General features: G+C 50.5%; 2 protein-coding genes across 3 annotated transcripts in view; one reads left to right on the top strand and one right to left on the bottom strand.

Annotated features, from left to right (window-relative positions):
• The first annotated feature begins 3,593 nt into the window (after positions 1-3,593).
• On the top strand, positions 3,594-12,586 carry F2 (coagulation factor II, thrombin). The gene is made up of 14 exons (XM_037521623.1): positions 3,594-3,672; positions 4,022-4,188; positions 4,824-4,848; positions 5,071-5,121; positions 6,436-6,541; positions 6,648-6,784; positions 8,314-8,628; positions 8,963-9,088; positions 9,181-9,307; positions 9,747-9,914; positions 10,392-10,565; positions 10,761-10,942; positions 12,102-12,172; positions 12,319-12,586. The coding sequence occupies exons 1-14, from the start codon at positions 3,594-3,596 to the stop codon at positions 12,460-12,462; spliced, it is 1,872 nt and encodes a 623-aa protein (XP_037377520.1). The 3' UTR covers positions 12,463-12,586.
• Positions 12,587-14,477: 1,891 nt separating this feature from the next.
• Positions 14,478-20,574, bottom strand: part of CKAP5 (cytoskeleton associated protein 5) — a 77,962-nt gene continuing 71,865 nt past the window's right edge. For both annotated transcript variants that reach the window (XM_054699231.1, XM_037522354.2), the window contains 8 exons: positions 20,366-20,553; positions 19,794-19,869; positions 18,868-19,056; positions 18,636-18,773; positions 18,050-18,133; positions 17,801-17,960; positions 14,839-14,990; positions 14,478-14,729 (listed from right to left, as the gene is read on the bottom strand). In XM_054699231.1, the coding sequence (XP_054555206.1) occupies positions 14,484-14,729; positions 14,839-14,990; positions 17,801-17,960; positions 18,050-18,133; positions 18,636-18,773; positions 18,868-19,056; positions 19,794-19,869; positions 20,366-20,553 (1,233 nt within the window). In that variant the 3' untranslated portion in view covers positions 14,478-14,483. The remainder of the gene's footprint in view (positions 14,730-14,838; positions 14,991-17,800; positions 17,961-18,049; positions 18,134-18,635; positions 18,774-18,867; positions 19,057-19,793; positions 19,870-20,365; positions 20,554-20,574) is intronic.

The following is a 20,574-nucleotide window of genomic DNA, read 5'->3' as shown; positions in this document are numbered from 1 at the left end:
GGGGAACAGCAGGAAACTGGTCCTCAGTGGCGAGAAAGCCACACCACAAAAAAAACTTGAAAAACCACCACTGTCATTATTTTGGAGCCAGCCAGCCCTGTTTTGGAACCTGCATAAGGCCTGGAAGGTTCTTTTCTAGCTCCTATTTTAGGCAGGGTCATTTCAACTCAGGTGACCTCTTGGCGATGTCTACCCAGTGTTAGGTGCCCAGGGGAATTACTCATTGCTTGATATAGAACTGTGCAGGGAAGTAGGGATGCTTTGGGTTGCTGGGGAGACCTATGGACATCCCACAACCATCCTCCGGCCCAAACCTGACGCGCTCCCACCCACTTGCTCCTCTGCCACGTAGCTGGAGAACTTTTCTCCCCATCAGGCTGTCAGTGCAGGTCAGAATCAAGCCAGAATATTCAAAGGCACTAGTGGAGCTTCTGCCTGACAGCGCTGCCGGCTGACATGGCAATGGACGTGGGCAGCGTTGTCCAAGCTTCTGGGATAACACGATTGAAAATGATGTGAGAACCAGGACTGAGACCAGCTCTTCGGATGCTTAGCTCAGTGCTCTTGCAGCTAAAATAAAATGCAGCAACTTACTGGAAAGTCTGGTGGGACTTGAGGTGGCGGCAGGACCCATCCCTCCACGCTGACAGGGTACGTGTGATTGTTCTCATGTGAGTCTAATGACTCTAGATGTTGGGGGGCAGGAAGGGTTACATGTCACACCAATCTTTGTTCTACCAAGATCAACAGATCTTTGTATGGATCACGAGTACAGGTTAATGCTCATGAAAGAAACACCGGGGAAGCTGGCCACCTTCCCAGGAAGGGCAACTCTTGGCCACAGGTCCAAGATGGAGCCTTACACCTTTTGTCTGATCTACGGTTTGCAAATACTGTTGCCCATTCAGTAGGTTGTCTTATTTTTTTAATAATGTTTTCTTTTGTTGTACAGAAGCTTTTTAGTTTGTTTTGGTCCCTTTTGTTTATTTCTGCTTTTATTTCCCTTGCTGTTAGAGACAAAGCCACAAAGCCATTCTCTAAGGTCCATGTCAAAGAGCTTATCATCTATGTTTTCTTCTATATGTTTATAGTTTCAGGGTTTTTATTCAAGTCTTTTTTAATTTTCATTTTTTTGCGTGGAAAAACTGGGGTGTAGGCCAGAGGTATGAGGGATAAGAGGACTCACCAGAGACAGAGTGGGGAGCAGAACCGGCAGACTGACTGAAATACACTGCTGAGGGGAGCAGGGGGTGAGGCAGGAGAGGTCTGCTGTGCCATGTGGGTCAGCTCCCTGAGCGGGGATGGAACTGTTGAATGCCCCTCATTCCTGTGGCAGCATTCCGACCAGCGCGCCTGTTAGGAAGGGCCCTTCATGGGGGACGTTAGGTTTCGGTTGTATCACGTTCATGTAACAGTACGGCGGATCACGTGCTTATGTGGCAGGTATCGTGATACCTTAAAAACATTTTATGGGGGGGGGCTAGTTTAGGCTTTATTTCATAGCACTAAACTTAGAACCCTAAATTAAGTTAGACCTCGAAGGAGACAAGGGATAAATAGAATCCAAAGAATGGCAGCAAGAGAGAACACAGATGTGTTCTGAGATGCTTCCTCACAGGCACAAAAGGTGAGGATAAGAGAAAAAACAAAATCAAATTTGTCAGAATGGCCTAGAGTCTTCCTGCTGGCCTTGCCATTGCTCGCTTCCCTCCTGTCACCGCTCATGCCTACCACCAGCCATCGGTCTCAGCCATGCACATGACAAATTAGGAGCCCTTTGGTTGGGTCCAGCATTTTCCTTGTCCATGTGGGCTCCCATATTCTTCAAAATGAAGCGCTCATTGGCAAAGGTCTCCCCTAGAAAGACTTGCTGCCATTAATATTCTGGTGTGTGTTTGTCACCCTCACACAGGAATCCAGGAAAGCAGACTTATAACCAAACCTCACCTTCCCAGTGTTCAGAAAACTGAGTTTCTGCTTTGGAACATGTCTGCACACAGCTTAAAGACACGGGCTCAGGCCTTGCCTGTTAACGGCCTTGTCCAGCAAGCCAGGGATGCAGCAAGTTCCCAACACTGATTAAGGGTCTCCAAAGAGGCCAGTAGGATCTTAGGTAAGTTTTTCAAAATCTTGTGAGGTGAATATAGTCATTATTCTGATTCCACAGAAGGCAAACCCAAGGACTGACCTCCCATTCCAGTGCTGAAATTCAATTTAAAAACATATGGAGGAGGGCCTCCCTGGTGGCGCAAGGGTTAAGATGTAGCACTATGAAGCTATCCGCAGCCACTGCAGCATGAGTTCGATCCCTGGCCAGGGAGCTACCCACATGGTACAGCAGACCTCTCCTGACTCACCTGCTGCTCCCTTCAGCAGTGTATTTCAGTAGATTCATCTGTTCTGCTCCCCACTCTGTCTCTGGTGAATCCTCTCACCCCCCACACCTCTGGCCTGCACTCCAGCTCTTATATGCATAAATAAATAAATCTTAAAAAAAATAAAACATAGAAAGAAAATAGAAATATATATAATACATGTATAAAATAAATACAAATACAAGCATAGGAATGGGGCTCAGGACTGAAGCCGCTCCATGGGGTGCTGGTGCCAGGGCTCCGTCCGCCCTCTTCCGCTCCCATGCACAGGCCCTCCTGTGATGTTCCATGACAGCAGTCCAGACCTCGAAGGATGGCCAGACAAGACCCTGTGCTCACTGTGTTCCTGCTCTTTGTCCCTCTGTTCTAATGAGTCCCAGGACTAATATTTACCTTGCACACTGCAAATAGGAAACGGGGGAGGGGCAGGAGCAGGGCTGGGCGAGGGGTGTGAGGGACCAGTGGCCACTCTAGGCCTGGCCCAGGGCAGGCAGATGGAGGAGCATGAGGGCCTAGCCCTGGAGACCCGGGGATTTGGGGAGGCCCCTATTCCCAGTCCAGCAGAAGGACCTAGGAGAAAAGGTAGAACAAATGCCCAAGAGGCCTGGTCCTGGCTCCTCCTCCCAGGCAGCTGCTACACAAACACACCTCCAAGCTCCCAGAGGAGGGGGGGGGGCGGGGGCTGAGAGGCTGTCATGTTGGCCACACCCTCACCTCTGTTACCAGCTCTGTGTATTGGGCTCACACCTACCTCCGTTAGTTTACATCCACATAGCTACTGATTGTTAAGCATCTACTCTATTTCACTGGACTTTACAGTCAAACCTTTGTCTTCACTAGAAAGCTCTATTGCCATTGCACAGATGCGCAAAGGGAGGCAGACAGATCAAAGCAGCCCACCCTCCTCCACTTTGTGTTAGGACTGGAAGGCGCCTCAGGCAGAGCTCCTGGGCCCCACCAGCCCAGCTGGTCCAGGTCTCAGGGAAGGATGGGCTCGGGGAGGGGGCCAAACAGGCCTTTCCTTGGTGACTTTCTCCCTGTCCCTCCCTGTCCCAGGAGGACCTGTCCTCCCGGATGTTGGGGGTGGGCTATTTATCCACTTGTCCCTGATGGCCCTGACCCAATGACCTCTCCTTCTCAACTGATTTCTTCATGTTCATTAAATATTAACTTAGAGGCATCAGGACAAGCCCTCAGAGTTCCCAGAGCTGACACACTATGGCGCACGTCTGTGGCCTGTGGCTGTCCGGCTGCCTGGCCCTGGCCACCCTGTCTTGCCTTGTGCATGGCCAGCATGGTAAGGGGGGCTCGGAAGCTGGGACCGGCTGGTGGACTGTGCTAGGGCACCAGGGGCTGGGCTCTCACCAGAGACCATGGGCCTTATGTTGCCATTGAGGCTAGAAGCTGGGCGCACAGGGCTGGATGGACAATCACGGCTTCTCTTACACTGTGTGCAGTGGGCTGGAGGGGACCCATGAAAAGAGGGGAGCTTGTGGGTTACTGCTGGCAGCCTCTTGGGTCCTGCTGCCAGCCCAGCCAGTTCCTTTTGGAAGCCAGCCGGGCAGGCCAGCTTTGCTCCCTGCCCCCATGAAGGCCAAGACAGCCTGGCTCCCTGAGGCCACTGTCCCCTGCCCCTCCTACTGCAGTGTTCCTGGGCCCTCAGCAAGCCCTGTCGCTGCTCCAGCGGGCCCGGGTCCGACGCGCCAACAGCTTCCTGGAGGAGATACGCCAGGGCAACCTGGAGCGGGAGTGCCTGGAGGAGGTGTGCAGCAAGGAGGAGGCCTTCGAGGCCCTGGAGTCTTCCACCGCCACGGTGAGGCTCGGCTGCTTAGAGCGAGGCCAGGGCCTGGGAGTGGACCTAATTCTAGGGTCATCAGCGAGGCCCGGGGAACCTCACAGCTACTTATCTGTTGATACTTTCAACTCTGGGCCCATCTCACCCAGTGGCAGGACCAAGCCACCCCAGTGCCCGGGCTTCATCGAGGCCCCAGATTCAGGCGAGGCTCCAGGACACCAGGTGGCCTCCGCAGTCTTCAGACATCTGCTCTCTTGGCTCTCTGGCCACCTGGCCTCTCAGCTTCAGCTTTTTTGCTACTTCTGTTCTTCCCTGGGGGTGTGGGGCTCTGGTCTACCATCTTTCCCTTTCCTGGCGCTCTGCCTGGGTCCCACTGCCGGGGTCCCATGCCCCCTCTTCTCCAGGCGACCCCACCCAGGGGAATCCCTCTCCGTCTTGGGGCAAGGGAGGGAATTCCCCTCTCCTCAAATATTCTTCTCCTAAGTGGGCCTAGGCTTTTGGAAACAAAACTAGGAAACTGCCACAAACCTCCCCAGAACCTGTCCCCTGTGTGCCAGGTGAGGGGAAGAAGAAGGCATAAGACTTGAAGTGCTCTGGAAAACAAAACAAAACGGCGCCCAGTCCCAGTCTCACGCTCCGCCCTTGTTTTTCAGGATGTGTTCTGGGGCAAGTACACAGGTGAGCGCGGGGAGGGGTTTGCTCCAGGAAGGCAGCCCTGGGGACCCCAGGTAGAGAATGACCCACGCCAGAGACTCTTCTGGCCTGTCCAGTTATCCACCCCAGCCTCCTCCCTCCCTCCCTCTGTCTCCACCTGCTTCTCCACCTTTGTTCCTGCCCACCCTGTACCCCAGCCCATCCTCTGCTACTCCCCGCTGAAAGGTGTGTCTGCATCTTTTCCAGCTTGTGAGCCAGTGAGGAAACCTCGAGAAAAGCACGACAGATGTATGGAAGGTGAGGCGCTGATGTGGGGCTGCGGAGGGAGGCCGCGAGGGCAGCCTGGGAAAGGAGTCGAGTCGGGGAGGGCTGGGGGTGTGGTGCGGGGCTGGAGACCGCTGGCTTCTGTTCCTGCCGGCGCGTCTGCGTCTTCTGCCTGGCGCCTGGCCGTCAGCAAGATGATTCTTGTTGGAGGAACGAATGAATGAAGGGACGATGAATTCACGGGTAAGACCTCCTTCTCATCCAAGTCCCTGCTCCAGCCAGCTGGCCTTCCTCTGTCCCCAGGGCAGAGCTCTGATGATGTTGCACTCATTTTCCAAAACCACGAGGGGCTCCCCATTGCTCCTGGAATAAAGCACAGGCTTCTCCACAGCCCATGGAATAAACCTGGCAAACTTGCGAGCTGTGGCCTTGCCTTCCCCTCCCATTGCACTAACTGTGAAGCCAAACCCCCAGCTACTCTGACAGCAAGCTCCTCTCTGAACACACCTAGATGTTTCTTTTTCCTTCCTGGCCCTTGCTCACACTGCTGTATTCCCCTGGAGCAACCACCACTGTGTGCCACCACCTGCACTGAGCCTCCAAGGAGCCCCTCCCTATATCTTCTCCCTCTTCTAAGTGTCTGAATCCAACTTTAGTTTGAGAATGGGCACTCGACATGGAACTCTGATCACCAGCCACTCTTTTATTTGTCAAATAACTCATTCAACAGATATTTTACCAAACCCCTGCTGTATGCCAAGCAATGTGCTGAGTGAGTGCCAGGGATTTCGAGAAGGTCAAGGAGCTCACAATCTCATAAAAAATACAAAACAAAGTTATGGCTAGAAAGTTCTGTTTAAGGTGCCGCAAAAACACAGAAGCAGCATTTAGTTCATCCACAGAATCAGGGACCGCAGCCCCCCAAAGAGGTAGACCTGGATTTGTGGGATGTGCTGATGAACTAACAGGAGAGTATTTTAGGCAAAGGAAACAGCATGTGCAAAGGCCCTGAGGCATGAGGAATTAAGATAACAGGATAGGGAGACAAGATTAGAGGAATCTTGTTCACTTTTTCATCTTTCCAGCCAGGAGATTTACTTTGAGCGTGTGATGGTCTTGTTTTGCTCATGCCTCTCACCTGGTTGGCACTTAGTGATTATTTGGTGGCTGCTATTAAGTGGATCCCAGAACTAGAACTGCTGGGGCAGAGGAGAGGCTCAGTAAATGCATGTTAAGGGTGGTGGGCCAGAGGTAGCTTGGAGGGGAGTGGTGGGAAGACAGAGCTCTGCTGGAAATCCGAAGGGGACAAATTTTCAGGATAAAAGACCTGGGCTGGGGTCTCTGCAGGTAGCTGTGTGGAAGGTGTGGGTGCTAACTACCAAGGGAACGTGAGCTTCACCCGGTCAGGCATCGAGTGCCAACTGTGGAAGAGTCGCTACCCACACAAGCCTGAGTGAGTGTGGGCAGGCCCCTCTGCTGGCGGGTGGAGATGAGGGGGTAAGGAGACACTGGGGTGGGGGGCGGGGGATGGCCTCCTGTGGAGCACTTTCCTATTCCAGAGTCAACTCCACCACCCACCCTGGGGCGGACTTGCGGGAGAACTTCTGCCGTAACCCAGACAGCAGCCCCACCGGGCCCTGGTGTTACACCACAGACCCCACCGTGCGAAGGGAGGAGTGCAGCGTGCCTCTGTGTGGTGAGCAGGGGACCAGAGGTCCATGGCCAAAGCCAGGGGTCTTCACAGGGCCTAGCAGCCTGGGATGAGCAAGACCCTAGCCCTGTTCAAATAGGACGTGGTTATTCATGACACCTTCGGGCTTGTTTGCCAGTGAGCCCAGGTGACCAGAGGGAGCTGACTTCAAGTCTCCTCCTGTGATCTAGACTGTAGTCCTGGGAGCCATTGGGAACATTCCTGGAGATATACTTCCCTTTCTGTTCCAGGCATCCCTCCCTCCAGAAAGCCCAGTAGCCATTTTAGTCCATGAGACCTTTTCTGAGCACTTCGGAACCAGCGTCCCCCACATGATTCTGTGATTATTATTTCCCATGATGTGTCAGTTCAGGGCACATACCAACTAGCATTTATTTCTCATGTGTCTGAGGGTCGACTCGCGGAGGGGGGCTCAGCTGATCTCAGCTGCACCTGCACATGTGTCTGTGGGGTCCCCTAATGTAGGCTGGGCCTGGCTGGTGACTGTTTCAATTGATGGGCCCGGGAGAGCTTGGGGCCTTCTGTGGGTGGGGTCCACATGTGGAGGCTGAATGCACAACGGCAGCAGCATGACATGAGTGGAAACACACAGCGTGTTTTGAGGCCTTGTCTGCGAATAGGCAGCCAACTCTGCCCGCCACCCACTGAACATGATCAAGGCCAAAGCCAGCAGGTGCAGAAGCACATCTTTGTCTGCAAAGGATACAGATCCAGGCGGGGTAAAGAATCCGTGCCACCCCCAACCTACCACACATCAGGCTGGTTCTTTCTCCTTCACCCACCCTGCTGGTCCCTTGCTTCACCCTGGGACTTGTCTTAGAGCAAGTTACCAGTCCTCACAGCACCGGTTGGCATCTACCAGGCCCTCCCCCTCCACACTCAGGGCGGTGGCTATATTGCCGGGGTCTCCCCTGTCAGTGTAGACATCCTCAGCTACCATTCCTGCCACACCCGTAAAAAACAAAGCGTCCTCTTTAAATAGGCAGTCACTACCCGTAGTGCTGGAGGTGAAACCTGGTTACCATATCTGGCCTATAAGATTTATTTATTTATGCATACAAGAGCTGAGGTACAGGCCAGAGACGGGGGGGGGGTGGGGGGTGAGAGGATTCACCAGAGACAGAGTGGGGAGCAGAACAGGCAGACTGACTGAAGTACACTGCTGAGGGGAGCAGTGGGCGAGACAGGAGAGGTCTGCTGCGCCATGTGGGTTGCTCCCTGGCTATCCAGAGATGGAACTCATGATGCAGAGGCTGCGGATTGCTTCATAGTGTGATGCTTAACCCCTTGCACCACCAGAGAGGCCCTATAAGGTGTATATTTGGTTCAAATCTCTCAACAACCCTATAAGAAGAGCTTTAGTAAACACTACTCTTTCACGGGCAAAAGTAAACTGAAGTTGGGGAGCTTGTTAGGGGGTCAGATGGGAGAAAGGCAGCAAGGCAGTGCCTCAGCTCCCTCTGGATCCTCCTTGGGTGCCGCCCACTCTGCTTACCTGCCTCCTCACCCACCAGGCCAGGGGGGCGTAACTGTGGAGTTCACCCCACGCTCCAGAGACCCCACGGTGAAGGAGTCACCGCCATCGGAGCCATGCGTGCCTCAGCGAGGCCGGTACTACCAGGGCCGCCTGGCAGTGACCACACACGGGACGCCCTGCCTGCCCTGGGCCAGTGCGCAGGCCAAGACCCTGAGCAAGGACCAGGACTTCAGGCCAGATGTGCCGCTGGAGGAGAACTTCTGCCGCAACCCAGACGGGGACCAGGAGGGCGCATGGTGCTATGTGGCGGGGCAGCCTGGCGACTTCGAGTACTGTGATCTCAACTACTGCGGTGAGAGGGAAGGGCTGGGCAGGACCAAGCTTGGTGGGGAGAGCAGAGCCTTCTGCTGAGCGCTGGCTTAGCCTGTGTGCATGCGCGTGCGCTCATGCCACCCTGGCATTAAACAGCCAGGGCAGGTTTCCTTCCCATTTTACAGATGAGTAAACTGAGGCCGGGGAGGTTGCCTTTGCTAGTAATCCTTTACAAGAAATGGCCTTGTGCTCTTCACAAGGAATGTGCTTGTGCCCTTTACAAGAATTGGCCTCCAAGGCCCACAGGGGGCTGGGGGAGGTCTAGGGTGGGGAGTGGCTCAGCCCAGCTCCCGCCTGTGCTTGGCTCCCCGTAGAGGAGCCCTTGGAGGAGATGGAGGACATTCTGGCCCCGGAACCGGAAACGGCCATAGAGGGACGCACCGCCTTGGAGGAGTTTCAGCCCTTCTTCAATGAGAAGACCTTCGGCAGTGGGGAGGCAGGTGAGCACAGACAGGCATGCCAGGGCCGCCCTGGAGCGAGGGGTGGGGCGGGGAGGGGGCTGCATTGGGCTCATGTGCCACTTCCTCTGCAGACTGTGGGCTACGGCCTCTGTTTGAGAAGAAGTCAGTGGAGGACCAGACACAACAGGAGCTTCTCGACTCTTACATTGAAGGACGCATCGTGCATGGTTGGGATGCAGAGACTGGCATTGCGCCCTGGTGGGTGGGGGTGCGCGCTGCGCCCCTGGGCTCCCATATCACCTTGAATCCTCACATCACCTGTTGAGATTAGGGTTATCACTTCTCATGTGCAGATGGCGTCGCTGAAGCTCGGGCAGTTTAAGTGACTTGCCTAAATGACATGGCTAATGGGTTGCACCGCAGAACTAGAATCCAGTTCATCTGAGCCTAGAGTTGTGTTCAGCTGTGCAAACTCTGGATTGCAAGAAGCTGGGGGTGAGGGACAGAGGTGGGCTTGCGGGTGCAAAATGTAGGAACCAGCTTCTCCATGTCTTGACCCAAGGGTGGCCAGGTCAAACTGGGGCTGGGCCCAGGAGGCAGAGCTGTCTCATTTGTTGTTAGACCTGAGACTTTCTACTGCTGGATCAGATGGCGGGATGGTCTCCCAGCTCCTAATGCTTCCTGCTCCCCATCCCAGGCAGGTGATGCTTTTCCGGAAGAATCCCCAAGAGCTGCTGTGTGGGGCCAGCCTCATTAGTGACCGCTGGGTCCTCACGGCTGCCCACTGCCTCCTGTACCCTCCTTGGGACAAGAACTTCACTGTAGATGATCTTCTGGTGCGCATTGGCAAACACTCCCGCACCAGGTATAAAACCTTGGGTGTCTGGAAGGGGCCCAGCCCCCCAGGGTTACCAGGAGGGCCTCTGGTGGCTCCAGACACTTGGGATTCATCTGTACTTCTCCCACAGTAGAAAACACAGCATTTGATACTGGAAAGCCCAATTGGCCATGTCTTGACCCAGGTGTGCTCCTCGCTCCCTGCCCGGCTCCCCACCCAGGTGTAACCTCTGAGTGGAGGCTTTTTGCGCTAGGCTACAGCCTGTGCCCCTCCCCCATCTGCCTGAGGGGTTGATTCCAAAGCTCTGTGCAAGTTCAGCCCAGGAAGAAGATGCCAGAGGGCTGCCAAGGCAGGAGCCAGCTCTCTCCCCTCACTGGTGACCCACTGGTTATTTCACCCTAATTCCCAGACCCCAACAGCAGGTGGTTTCCTCCCTCAGGGACCTGGCTGCCTTGCACTGGGTGGGCCTACAGCTTCCCAGCTTCCCTGTTGGGGTCTGCACAGGTATGAGCGAGGCTTTGAAAAGATCTCCATGCTGGAGAGGCTCATCATCCACCCCCGGTACAACTGGAGGGAGAACCTGGACCGGGACATCGCTCTGCTGAAGCTCAAGAAGCCCATCACCTTCAGCGACTACATCCACCCTGTGTGCCTGCCGGACAAGGAGACAGCAAACAGGTGTGGGGGGAGGAGGCTGGGCAGGGTTCTCGGCTTGACTCTGACCCTGGAGAGCCTGGCCGAAGTTCTTACCCCATGCCAGGCCTTGGCTTCATGAAGTGCACCCCAAAGTTCTCTTTGCACTGGGGTTTTAGATTCACCTAAGGGAGACTCCCAGAGGGGTGGGTTCTTAACCAGGGCCTTCTTTCCCCAAAGATTGCTCCAGAGTGGATACAAAGGGAGGGTGACAGGCTGGGGCAACCTGAAGGAGACCTGGACAACGAACCCTGGGGAACTGCAGCCCAAAGTCCTGCAGGTGGTCAACCTGCCCATCGTGGACCGGCCGACCTGCAAGGCCTCCACCCGGATCCGCATCACGGACAACATGTTCTGTGCTGGCAAGTCCCCTGGTGCTGCTTGGCGGGGGTTGCGAGGGCAGCAGAGAAGCAGAGGGACTCTGGGTTGAGGGGATTGAGGCGAGTGAGTCCTGACTCCAGTCACTTGGAGGCCACTGTCTGTGGGCACCGTTTCTTCCCCTGAAAACGGAGCTGAAAGCCTCTCTTCCGACGTCATGTAGGGGTTAGATGGGCTCTTGCATAGGCAACATTAGGCCTGGTGTGAGGCACTGGTTAAGTTGTCAATATCCATGAGCTCAGGTGACCAAAAGAGACCAGGTGTAGGGAAGGCTCCTTGGTTCAGTCATCAAGCAGGAATTTTTAAAAAAAAATTTATGTATACAAGAACTGGGGTACAGGCCAGAGATGCAGAGGGGTGAGAGGATTCACCAGAGTCAGAGTGGGGAGCAGAACCGGCAGACTGACTGAAATACACTGCTGAGGGGAGCAGCGGGCGAGTCGGGAGAGGTCTGCTGCGCCATGTGGGTTGCTCCCTGGGTGGTGATCGAACTTGTACTGCAGTGGCTGCAGATAGTTTCATAGTGCTGAGGTGTGTTCTTAATCTTTTGTTTTGTTCTCCTATAGTATCGTTGTATGGACCTGTTTAGTTTCCATCTTTTCGTTTTGTACATTTGGGGTTATTTACAGGATTCCCAATTCAGTCACACTACTTCTTTTATCTATGTTGTCCCACTCTCATCTCCACAGTTTAGTATTAAATGTATGGCTAAATATATTAAATTGAAGTTTGGCAGTTCTAGTTCTGAAGATGTGGTTTTTCTCTGTGTATAGCTTTTTTGTTGTTCAGCGTTTCTGTATTTTGTGCAGTATATGTTAATTTGGATGAAGGCAGTGGCCATGATACTCAACTACCGATGAAGTCTAATGTATTTTTTAAAAGACAGTCTGCTTCTTGGATACAGAATGGATTGTTAGTGGAAAAAAGTAGAATTGGGGAAACTAGTTGTCAGGGAAGGAGTATATTGACGTGGCGGGGGATAGAAGTGGTTGGATTTGGGGTGCACGTTGACAGAGCTTATGTGATGTGTTGAAGGACTATGAGCGAGGAAATGAGAAGAGTCAGGGATGACTAGAAGGGTCAAGTGGACACTCACAGCTGGAGTGCGAGCTGTGCTCCTGAGTACTGCTGTTCTCTCTCAAGGTTATAAACCTGGCGAAGAGAAAAGAGGGGATTCTTGTGAAGGTGACAGTGGGGGACCCTTTGTCATGAAGGTAAGCTTCTCACAGGCCAGGAGCTGGTGGGTATGTCTGGGGTGAGGAGGGGCACGAGAAGGGAATTGTTTTCAGAAACTGCTGCCTGACAGGATTATACTGACATGACCTTGAACTTTGTCGGAAACCCCATGTTTCTTCCTCAGAGCCCCTTTAACAACCGCTGGTATCAAATGGGCATCGTCTCATGGGGTGAAGGCTGTGACAGGGATGGAAAATATGGCTTCTACACACATGTGTTCCGCCTGAAGAAGTGGATACAGAAGGTCATCGATCGGTTTGGAAGTTAGGGGGGCCTCCTCATGTTTTAGCCTCCTCACTGTAAAATCACAGAAACCAATGCAGTGAAATTATTATTTTTGTTTTATGCCTGAAACTAGAGTTCGCAATAAAAGTGACCCAATCACTGAGCCTCCATGCTCCCAGTGCTATTCATGGGCCACTCAGGAAGAGGTAGTTCTACTGGAGAAACAGGATTTAGGAAAATACACCACCCCTAGCACAGAGTAGGGAAGATGGCCAACGGCAGCCTGAATTTATGAATGTTGAAAATATTCCAGACTTGGGCTTTAACGGATGAGCTCACGTAATCCTTGAAAGAGGCAGGTGGATGAACTGGCCCTGGAGAGCTACCTTGCTCAAGGCCATATAGCTAAGAAGAGTCAAAGTAGAATTTGTAACAAGGGAGATTCTGAGGCCTGTGCCTTTCAGTGACTGTGCGGCCAGGGCGGTCAGGAGCTTTCCCAGGAGCAGACAAGTCAGGAGGGCAGCTAGAGAGTGAGTAATACCACGTTCTCTTTCCTCAAACTTACTTCATACCTTCCTGCGTCCTGCCTCATGTCCCTAAAGTGACATCAGATTTATGTCCCCCAAAGGCCTGGTATATTCAATGCCCTCATTTGAGAATATTGTGCGTATAGTGGTTAGGATGTGGGCCTGAGCATCAGACCACCTGGTTCATATTCTGGCTCCAACCATAAGAGAACTGTGGTCAAGTCACCTGCTCTCCCCAAATTGCTTTCCTTATGTAAGAGGGATACAATGATATGGCTTACCTAATCTGACTTTGAGGATTAAATTAGCAAAATGCGCCGTAACCAGGTAAACTCTCTGTGAATCACTGCTCTTTTTATTCTGCTTCCTGGCATGTCACCAGTTCTTCGCCACTTCCCAATTGTGGCTCCGGCAAGCAGCCTATCAGTGGGTTGTTGCTTCCTGGAATTTCTATGCATATAGCAGCTAGCAGACCTGAGCAATATGTTTTACTAAGAAATGAAACCTCGAACGCATGTAAGTGGATGTGGTGAGGCGTCTCATCGTGAGGCTGGAGGGGAAGAGTGAAGACCAAATGGCTGCCTCTTAGTACAGACAGGCCTTCCTGCCTGTGGAATTTATTCCAGAGGTGGCACCTCAGCTGTTAGGTCCTCTCAGACCATTGGTGCGGACTCGTGATTGTGCTAACAGGCAGGAAGTGCCTACGCTCTTCCATACTATCTATAGCAAATGACCCCACACCCACTCGTGGTGTGAGAGCCACGGTGACCCAGTGAGCCCCTGGAAGCCTAAGTGCTCCTTAGAGCCGTCATGATGCTCGGAGGGAAGTCATGACCAAAACCTCAAGGCGGGGCAGCGTGAGATTTCTTTGTTCCCTAGAAGCTGCACGTGGAGAACAGGGAAAGCCAGTTCCTCCTGTTCCAACGAGAGAAAGCAAGTCTGAGCCAAGAAAGGGAGCGCTTCTTACACAGCAGCAAGCCTGTCTCTACTGGCTCAATCCCCAGCTGGACCCGAGAACAGATGACAAAGTGCCGCCGAGCAGGCCCAGTTATGGAGCGTCTTAAGAGACAGTTATAGTTAATGCAAACTTTATTTATAAAAGACTCTTAAATTAGTTGTATCATGCCATGCATTCATACAGAATACAGTGACCCTCCAGGGCTACAGGAAGAAGAGCTCACAAACTCAAAGGAAAACTATTAAGAGTTTCTAATAGTTAAAAGCTAGGAAAGATTAAGACAACTTTACAAATGAACAATTAAAAAGAAAAAGGATATGGAGACTAGTCTGGGCTGAGAGGAGTGCAGCTGTTTACAAGTCTGTACACTACACTAATACACTGACAGTCTTCTAGAGCAGGATGCGGACGGAGAAGCGGAGTATGTACAAGTACTTGTGCCACAGCGACTCCTCCCCCAGATCCGCGGTATGATACATACAACCAGTTGTGTACACTAGGCCGCCCGGGCCGCTTTAAACTATGAGGACTTCTAGTTTAGTAAACTAAAGCTGCAGGGTGCTGGGGGGACAGGCAGCTTCATTTGCGACTGCTCTTTATTCTCTCCAGTCTTTTTTTCAAGTCATCAATGTTAGCTGTGGAGGAGGAAGAGGTGGTCATGGTTCCTGAAGAGTGAGTCTGGTTAGAATCCAGGTCTGAATGCTGGTGCTGCTCCCGCGACTCCCGGAGCTGGGAGAGCTTGCTGTGCAGCATGTCTGTGGAGGAGGCAACGGGAGGAACTGCTGGTTTGGAGAGTAAAGAGGTCAGTGGAGGTCTGTCGTCTTGCTGTTGAGAGAAGAAGAGACACCGTTGAAGCAGGTCAAGAGGCCATTCGGCCCCTGCCTGGCTTGTCTCGCCCTCCCTGAGCACACAGAAGGGAAGGAGCAGTCAGTACCTTTGTATTATCCAGACCACATCGCTGTCGGAGGATTTTTAGCCTTTCCAGGTAAACAGAGGGTCCCACCTCTTCTCCGTTTGTGTTCCCTATGGCGGACACTGTGCTTGTGGGAGGAGGTACACATGTTACCTCCATCTGAGGGGAGATGCCTAGACAGGACACAGAAAAAGAACAGTCAGATATATGTGCTCCAACACACTACTTCTAGACAGTCCTGATTCATCTGCCACTGTACCTGAGAACTAAAAAATCCCAAGAACCCATCTGGAGTTGATGCCAAAGGGTGCTCTAACTATACAGGGTAAGCTGAGTGTGGGCTTCAAGCACTGCTGCAGCAGAGCAGAAGGTGCACTGGGCTACCCACCCCCATGGCCATGGGCTGTGCCGGGGTTGTGTTCCAGCCATCCTGGCCTGGATATTCAAAAGCTTCCGTTGCACCTATAGCCACCCAGTTGAAGAACTGAAGGACTTAAATATCTTTGAGAGTGAGAGCAGGTTGGGATCAGGGAGGAACATGGAGCTCAAGGCTACATGAAGAAGTGCGGGAAAGAGGTGTCCAACCAACACCCAAGAACACTCCGGGAGCTGGAGTGTCTGCAGCCCTCCGTGCGAAGAACCGTGGGAGAGGGCCAAGGCAAAACCAAACCAAACAAATCCATCACAGTTTCAAAGTTTCTGAGAAAAAAACAATTAAAAAATCAAGTACTTAAAGTACCCAATTTGATATTAATGAAAATACAATACATAGACCAAAAAGATAAGCTATTGGAAAGAAAAACTCCCTTATGGTAAACAGAAAAGTAAAATGGCTACTCTACATAAAAATTCCATTTTTAATGTAAGAATGAGTACAACAGTCAGGATGGAAAAGGAATGATACAAAAGTCAGCAGTAAGAGATGCTCGGATATCCTGCGGCATGACGTCCGTCAATAACCAGGAGGGTCAGATGCTCGGGTTTCAAATGTACTGCTTAGGCCAAAAGATGACAATTAAATTGTGGACATCACCAAAAAGGCCTCTGGGACCAATAAAAGGAGACCCCCTGGTGTGTCCTGCACTTCAGGAAGGTGTTAAATGCAAACAAAAGAACTCAACTAAAGCTTCAGCCCAGCAAGGCACATTGTGAGAAAGAAAATGATTAGAATCTGACAGCCACAAAGGCAGTTTTACTGGAAAACAAATTCTAGGGCATGAGGGTGAGTGAGTGTCACTGAACTTGGAGCCAAATGCAGGAGAAGTGAGCATCCTGGTCTGCGCAGTGAGAGGCAACTTCTGTAGTTGAGTCTTTTTTTTGGGGGGGGTGGGGGTTTCAGGCACTGGACAGCTATTTTCTATAACTGGCACCTAAATCTTCCTTTTGTCTCTAGGTCCTGTGAGCAGTGAGTCTCAGACACTGGCTTTTTCACTGTGGGGACAGTAACATTTCAGCTTAATGTTAGGACATTTACTCATTCCTATCATTCAACAAATACCAACTGAGTGTCTATGAACTAGGCAACAAAAGAGACAAAAGCCTTTATCTGTGGGAATTTTAAATTCTAGTGGAGACAGGTATAGACAATTAACCTAATACATTCGAGGTTTTTATTACATGGTATGTTAGGGGTGGTGGGTACTAGGGTGCGGGGGGCAGTGGTTTGAGATGTAGGTTGTAAGTTTTAAAGGCAGGTCTCACTGAGACAGTGGTATCTGAACAACAATCTGAGGAAGGTAAATGGGGCTGGTCACAGGCTCTCTTGGGGAAGAGCAAACCACACAAGAAGCCACCAACGTGAAGGCCCTGAAAGGGCGCATGCCCAGTGTGTCCCAGAACAGCAAGGGGGCTGGTGGGGCTGGAGGTGATGAGATTCAGAGGTCTCAGGGTGTGGACGACCTCACAGACCTCTGCAAAGCCTTTTGTTTTCGCTGAGTCGAAGGAAGATCCTTTGGAAAATATTTGAGAAGTTTTACCATAGGTCAGAGTAGAAGTGGAGTGGTCAGACAGGAGGGCAGTGGCAAGGGAAGGAGTGTGGGTGGATTCTGCACTGAGTTAGCAGCTAGAGCCAAAAGGATTCTCTGACAGAGAGGAAAGACCAAAAACTCTGGGTAAGAGCAAACTGGGAGGATTTGTGCCATCCACTGAGATGGAGAAGAATGGAGAGATTATGGGGGAGTGTCAGGAGCTTCCTTTTTTGACATGTGGCATTTACAATGCCTACTGGAAACCCAAGTGGAAGTGTCATCCAGAATTTATTAGTTGCTGATCAGGAAGGAAGCCTGAGTTAGAGATAAAACAAAAGTGGGCCTTGCTGGCATGCAGATGGTATTTAAAGTGGTGAGAGTAGGGCCTCCCTGGTGGCACAAGGGGTTAAGACACAAGCTATGAAGCTATCCATAGCCACTGAAGCACAAGTTCGATCCCTGGCCAGGGAGCTACCCACATGGCGCAGCAGACCTCTCCTGACTCGCCTGCTGCTCCCCTCAGCAGTGTATTTCAGTTGCTCTGCCTGTTCTGTTCCCCACTCTGTCTCTAGTGGGTCCTCTCACCCCCCACATCTCTAGCCTGTGCCCCAATTCTTATATGCATAAATAAATAAATCTTTAAAGTGGTGAGAGTAGATAGACCAGTTAGAGGAATGAGGTGAGAAAGGAAAATCACAGACTGACCCCTAGGGGACCCTGGCATTAAAAGTTCAGGGGAAGGACTCAGTCAGAGACCAAGAAGGAACAACCAGGAGGGAGGAGGCACCTGAGAGTGAGGCGAAGAAACTGTCCCAAGGGCAGTGTGAACCGCTGTTCATCACTGAAGATGGGTCAAGTCAGGTGGCTAGGAGCTGACCATTTGTCTACACCAGTGTGAACACCACTGATGATCACCATGTACCACCGAAGTGCACTGACATAGACTAAACCAATCAGGCCCTCCCCACTGACTGGAAACTGGTGCTTACTCCCAGAGCTACTGGAAGAAATCATACCTGATGAAGTGGGAATACGGCCTTTTCCCTCCCTCTCCATCTCGATCACTCGAAGGCCTCTCTCAACATAGCTCTGGAAGAACTGTGAGGAATTTTTCAAAAACGGTTCAATGTCAGCATCTGAATATTTCTTCTTATATTCATATAATTCTGCTAGGCCCTGGTTAACAAGAAAAAGAGATGGGGGTGGATGTTAGAGACCTTATTCCATAGAGCGAGTCCTATTTGGCGCAACCTTTTCCTCCTCACCTCTTTGGTGTTCTCTTTAGAGCCAATCTTCTTAAAAATCTCAGCCAAGAAATCATTCACTTTGGCTTTTGATGATTTTTCATCCTGAAAAAAGTTGAAAGACAAGGAAGGATTGGCTGGTTAGACTTGAACTGTTAATTGGGGACCAAAAGTTGGGTAAGAACTGAAAATAATCTCAAAATCCAGACCTAACTGGTCTGTTACAACAGCAGAGAAGCAACAACGCTGCAGGCTCTCGAGTGGAAAGATCGACTCCTGCAGTCTCAGGTTTGCAACTAAACGCGGTGAGGCAGGACCTGGCCCCTTCCTCCCTGATTAAATAAAGCCCAGAGTAGATTAGCTGGTGATCAGTGACTTAGGCATGGATGCAGAAGCTGTCCTTAGCGACCAAGAAGCACCTTGTTATAACTAATTTGTATCTGAAAATTTCGGGGTGGAAATGTTACAGCACCACCACAGGACAGTGATTACACCCACCCAGAGCCTTCACCTCAGGTCCTGAGAAAGGCCCCGGTGGCTTACACCTTCCACAAGACCACTTCCAGGCAACCTCACTTTCCTCAAACTTTCTCAGGTCAGGACTCACTATTCGAGAAGCTCCCTTTTCCGTTTCCTTATCAGATTTGCTCCCAGTCTGGTCCATACTGTGCTTCATCATCCGGCAGAGGTGGGCTTCCAGCTCAGACTCGTTCTTATTGTCAATCATTGTTAGGTGGTCTAGGATCTGAAGGAGACACATGCGCATTCAAATAACAGCAAGGCCATTTCCACGGTGTTCTCTCAAGCTCCCGCAGGGATTAGTTGTGGTTCTTACTCACCTTGGGCCCTTTTAGTTTGCATAAAGTGTGCAGCAGCGTCTTTAGGGTCCTTATGGGGAATTCACTTTTGCATTGCTTCAGTTTCTCTTTGGGGAAGACCTTCATGAAAATGTGTATATCTAGAAGAATTCGATCTAGATTAATGCTATTGATGGTATCAGGCAATAGTCGAACCATTCTCCAGAGACACTATTGAAAAAAGAAACAAAAGTTAGAAGGGGTAACTGAAGAGTAAGGACAATTTCTGTCTCTATTCATGTTCCCTAAGCATTTCTAAAAGGTAGTCAGGGATATAAACGTGGCACACCCTATCTTTCAAGTTCAGCTGCTAAAACATGAATAATTTTACTCACTTCAACCATGTCACTGGTTAAAGTATGACAATTAATCCATCTAATTTCCACTCCTTCACATTCTCTAGGGACCAGGGCTTTAAAGGATGCGGACATTTGGAAATTGTTTCTTGGGCTTGCTTGGTACCTGAGAGTAGAGTAGTTCATACTGTTTAACCAAACCAAAGAGAAAATATTATACTACCACAGTGTAGTAACATGTAGGAGTATAGATATGTTCATTTGGGGCCTTGCAAAGAGACCAAAATATTGTAGGGCTATACATACTTTTTTCCCAAAAAGCAATTTGTCTTATCAAAACTTTTTTTTTTTTTTAAAAAAAAGATTTATTTATTTTCTTTGATGTAGAGTCTAGGGAATTGGTGAATATTTACAAAGCAGCCCTTGCTTTTCACTGTTGGAGGCCAGGAACTGTTTAGGCCTGAGCTTGGGATATAAATGCAAGAAGGGAAAACTGGAGACCAACTATATTTCACAGGTTGATGTGAATCTGTCTTAGACCCAACTTCTCTCCCCCCATACTGTAACAAAGTATTGCATCCTTGAAAAAAGAACAAATCATTTCAACTTCACCTTCATAACAAGCTCTGAGAATTTGGGAGAACTGGCTGTTGCTAGTAGGCTGTCTTGGAGCAAAACAAGTAGGGCACTAGGAAAAACAAACCCAAATCAATGGCATTAATAAGGTTTAAACCTGTATTTCTAAAAGGTCAACTGTAAATATTTTCCTTCCATATAATAAATTGAGAGCTCATGGATCAGGAATTGTTTCTGATTACTTGCATTCAGTTATTAAGAATACAAATATCATTCAAGCTTCATTAAGTTACCACTTGGTAAATGATAAGACTTGCCACTCTGTTTTTCATGGTTTCATATATATATACTTTATATATACTTTATATATACTGAAACACTATATAAACTTTATATAGTCCCATTTTAGAAAATTCTTAATATTGGCTGGCATATTGAGTTATCAGGCTTAGCTGCTACCTCAGGCTGCAATGACTTTAGCTCATGAGAAAGAGAATAATAAATGAAATTTAGTCAAATCTGAAGTTACAACTGATCTAGTAACTTCTGGTTCTATGGGTAGAAAAAAAGAGGCTGTCTAGGTGCTAATGTGGAGAATACAGGTATACCTCAGGATGTTGGTCTGGTCTGACTTCTCCAGAACTTTCACCACCAAGAGGTTCACAGAGCGGATCACCTGTTGTCCTTCCTCCAGATCTTCAATTCGAGAGTCCAGCATTAAGGTGATGAGGCCATGCATCAGGTCTTTCAGGACCCCAGTGGAGGCCTCCCGGGCCAGGCTCTCAATCTGAAACAGCTATCCAATCAGAACTGTGTT

Source organism: Talpa occidentalis, unplaced genomic scaffold (assembly GCF_014898055.3).
Source record: "Talpa occidentalis isolate TD23 unplaced genomic scaffold, MPIMG_talOcc4v2.1 talOcc4.3, whole genome shotgun sequence".
Lineage (NCBI taxonomy): Eukaryota > Metazoa > Chordata > Mammalia > Eulipotyphla > Talpidae > Talpa > Talpa occidentalis.
The sequence above is the reverse complement of the archived record's forward strand: the minus strand, read 5'-3'. Positions and strand labels throughout refer to the sequence as shown.

What these genes read in the sequence shown, in the direction of transcription:
- F2 (XM_037521623.1), top strand. Translation starts at nt 3,594, where the DNA reads ATGGCGCACGTCTGTGGCCTGTGGCTGTCCGGCTGCCTGGCCCTGGCC. An exon ending in GTGCAGCGTGCCTCTGTGTG is followed by an intron (nt 6,785 to 8,313) that starts GTGAGCAGGGGA and finishes CTCACCCACCAG; the next exon opens with GCCAGGGGGGCGTAACTGTG. An exon ending in GGCAAACACTCCCGCACCAG is followed by an intron (nt 9,915 to 10,391) that starts GTATAAAACCTT and finishes GGGTCTGCACAG; the next exon opens with GTATGAGCGAGGCTTTGAAA.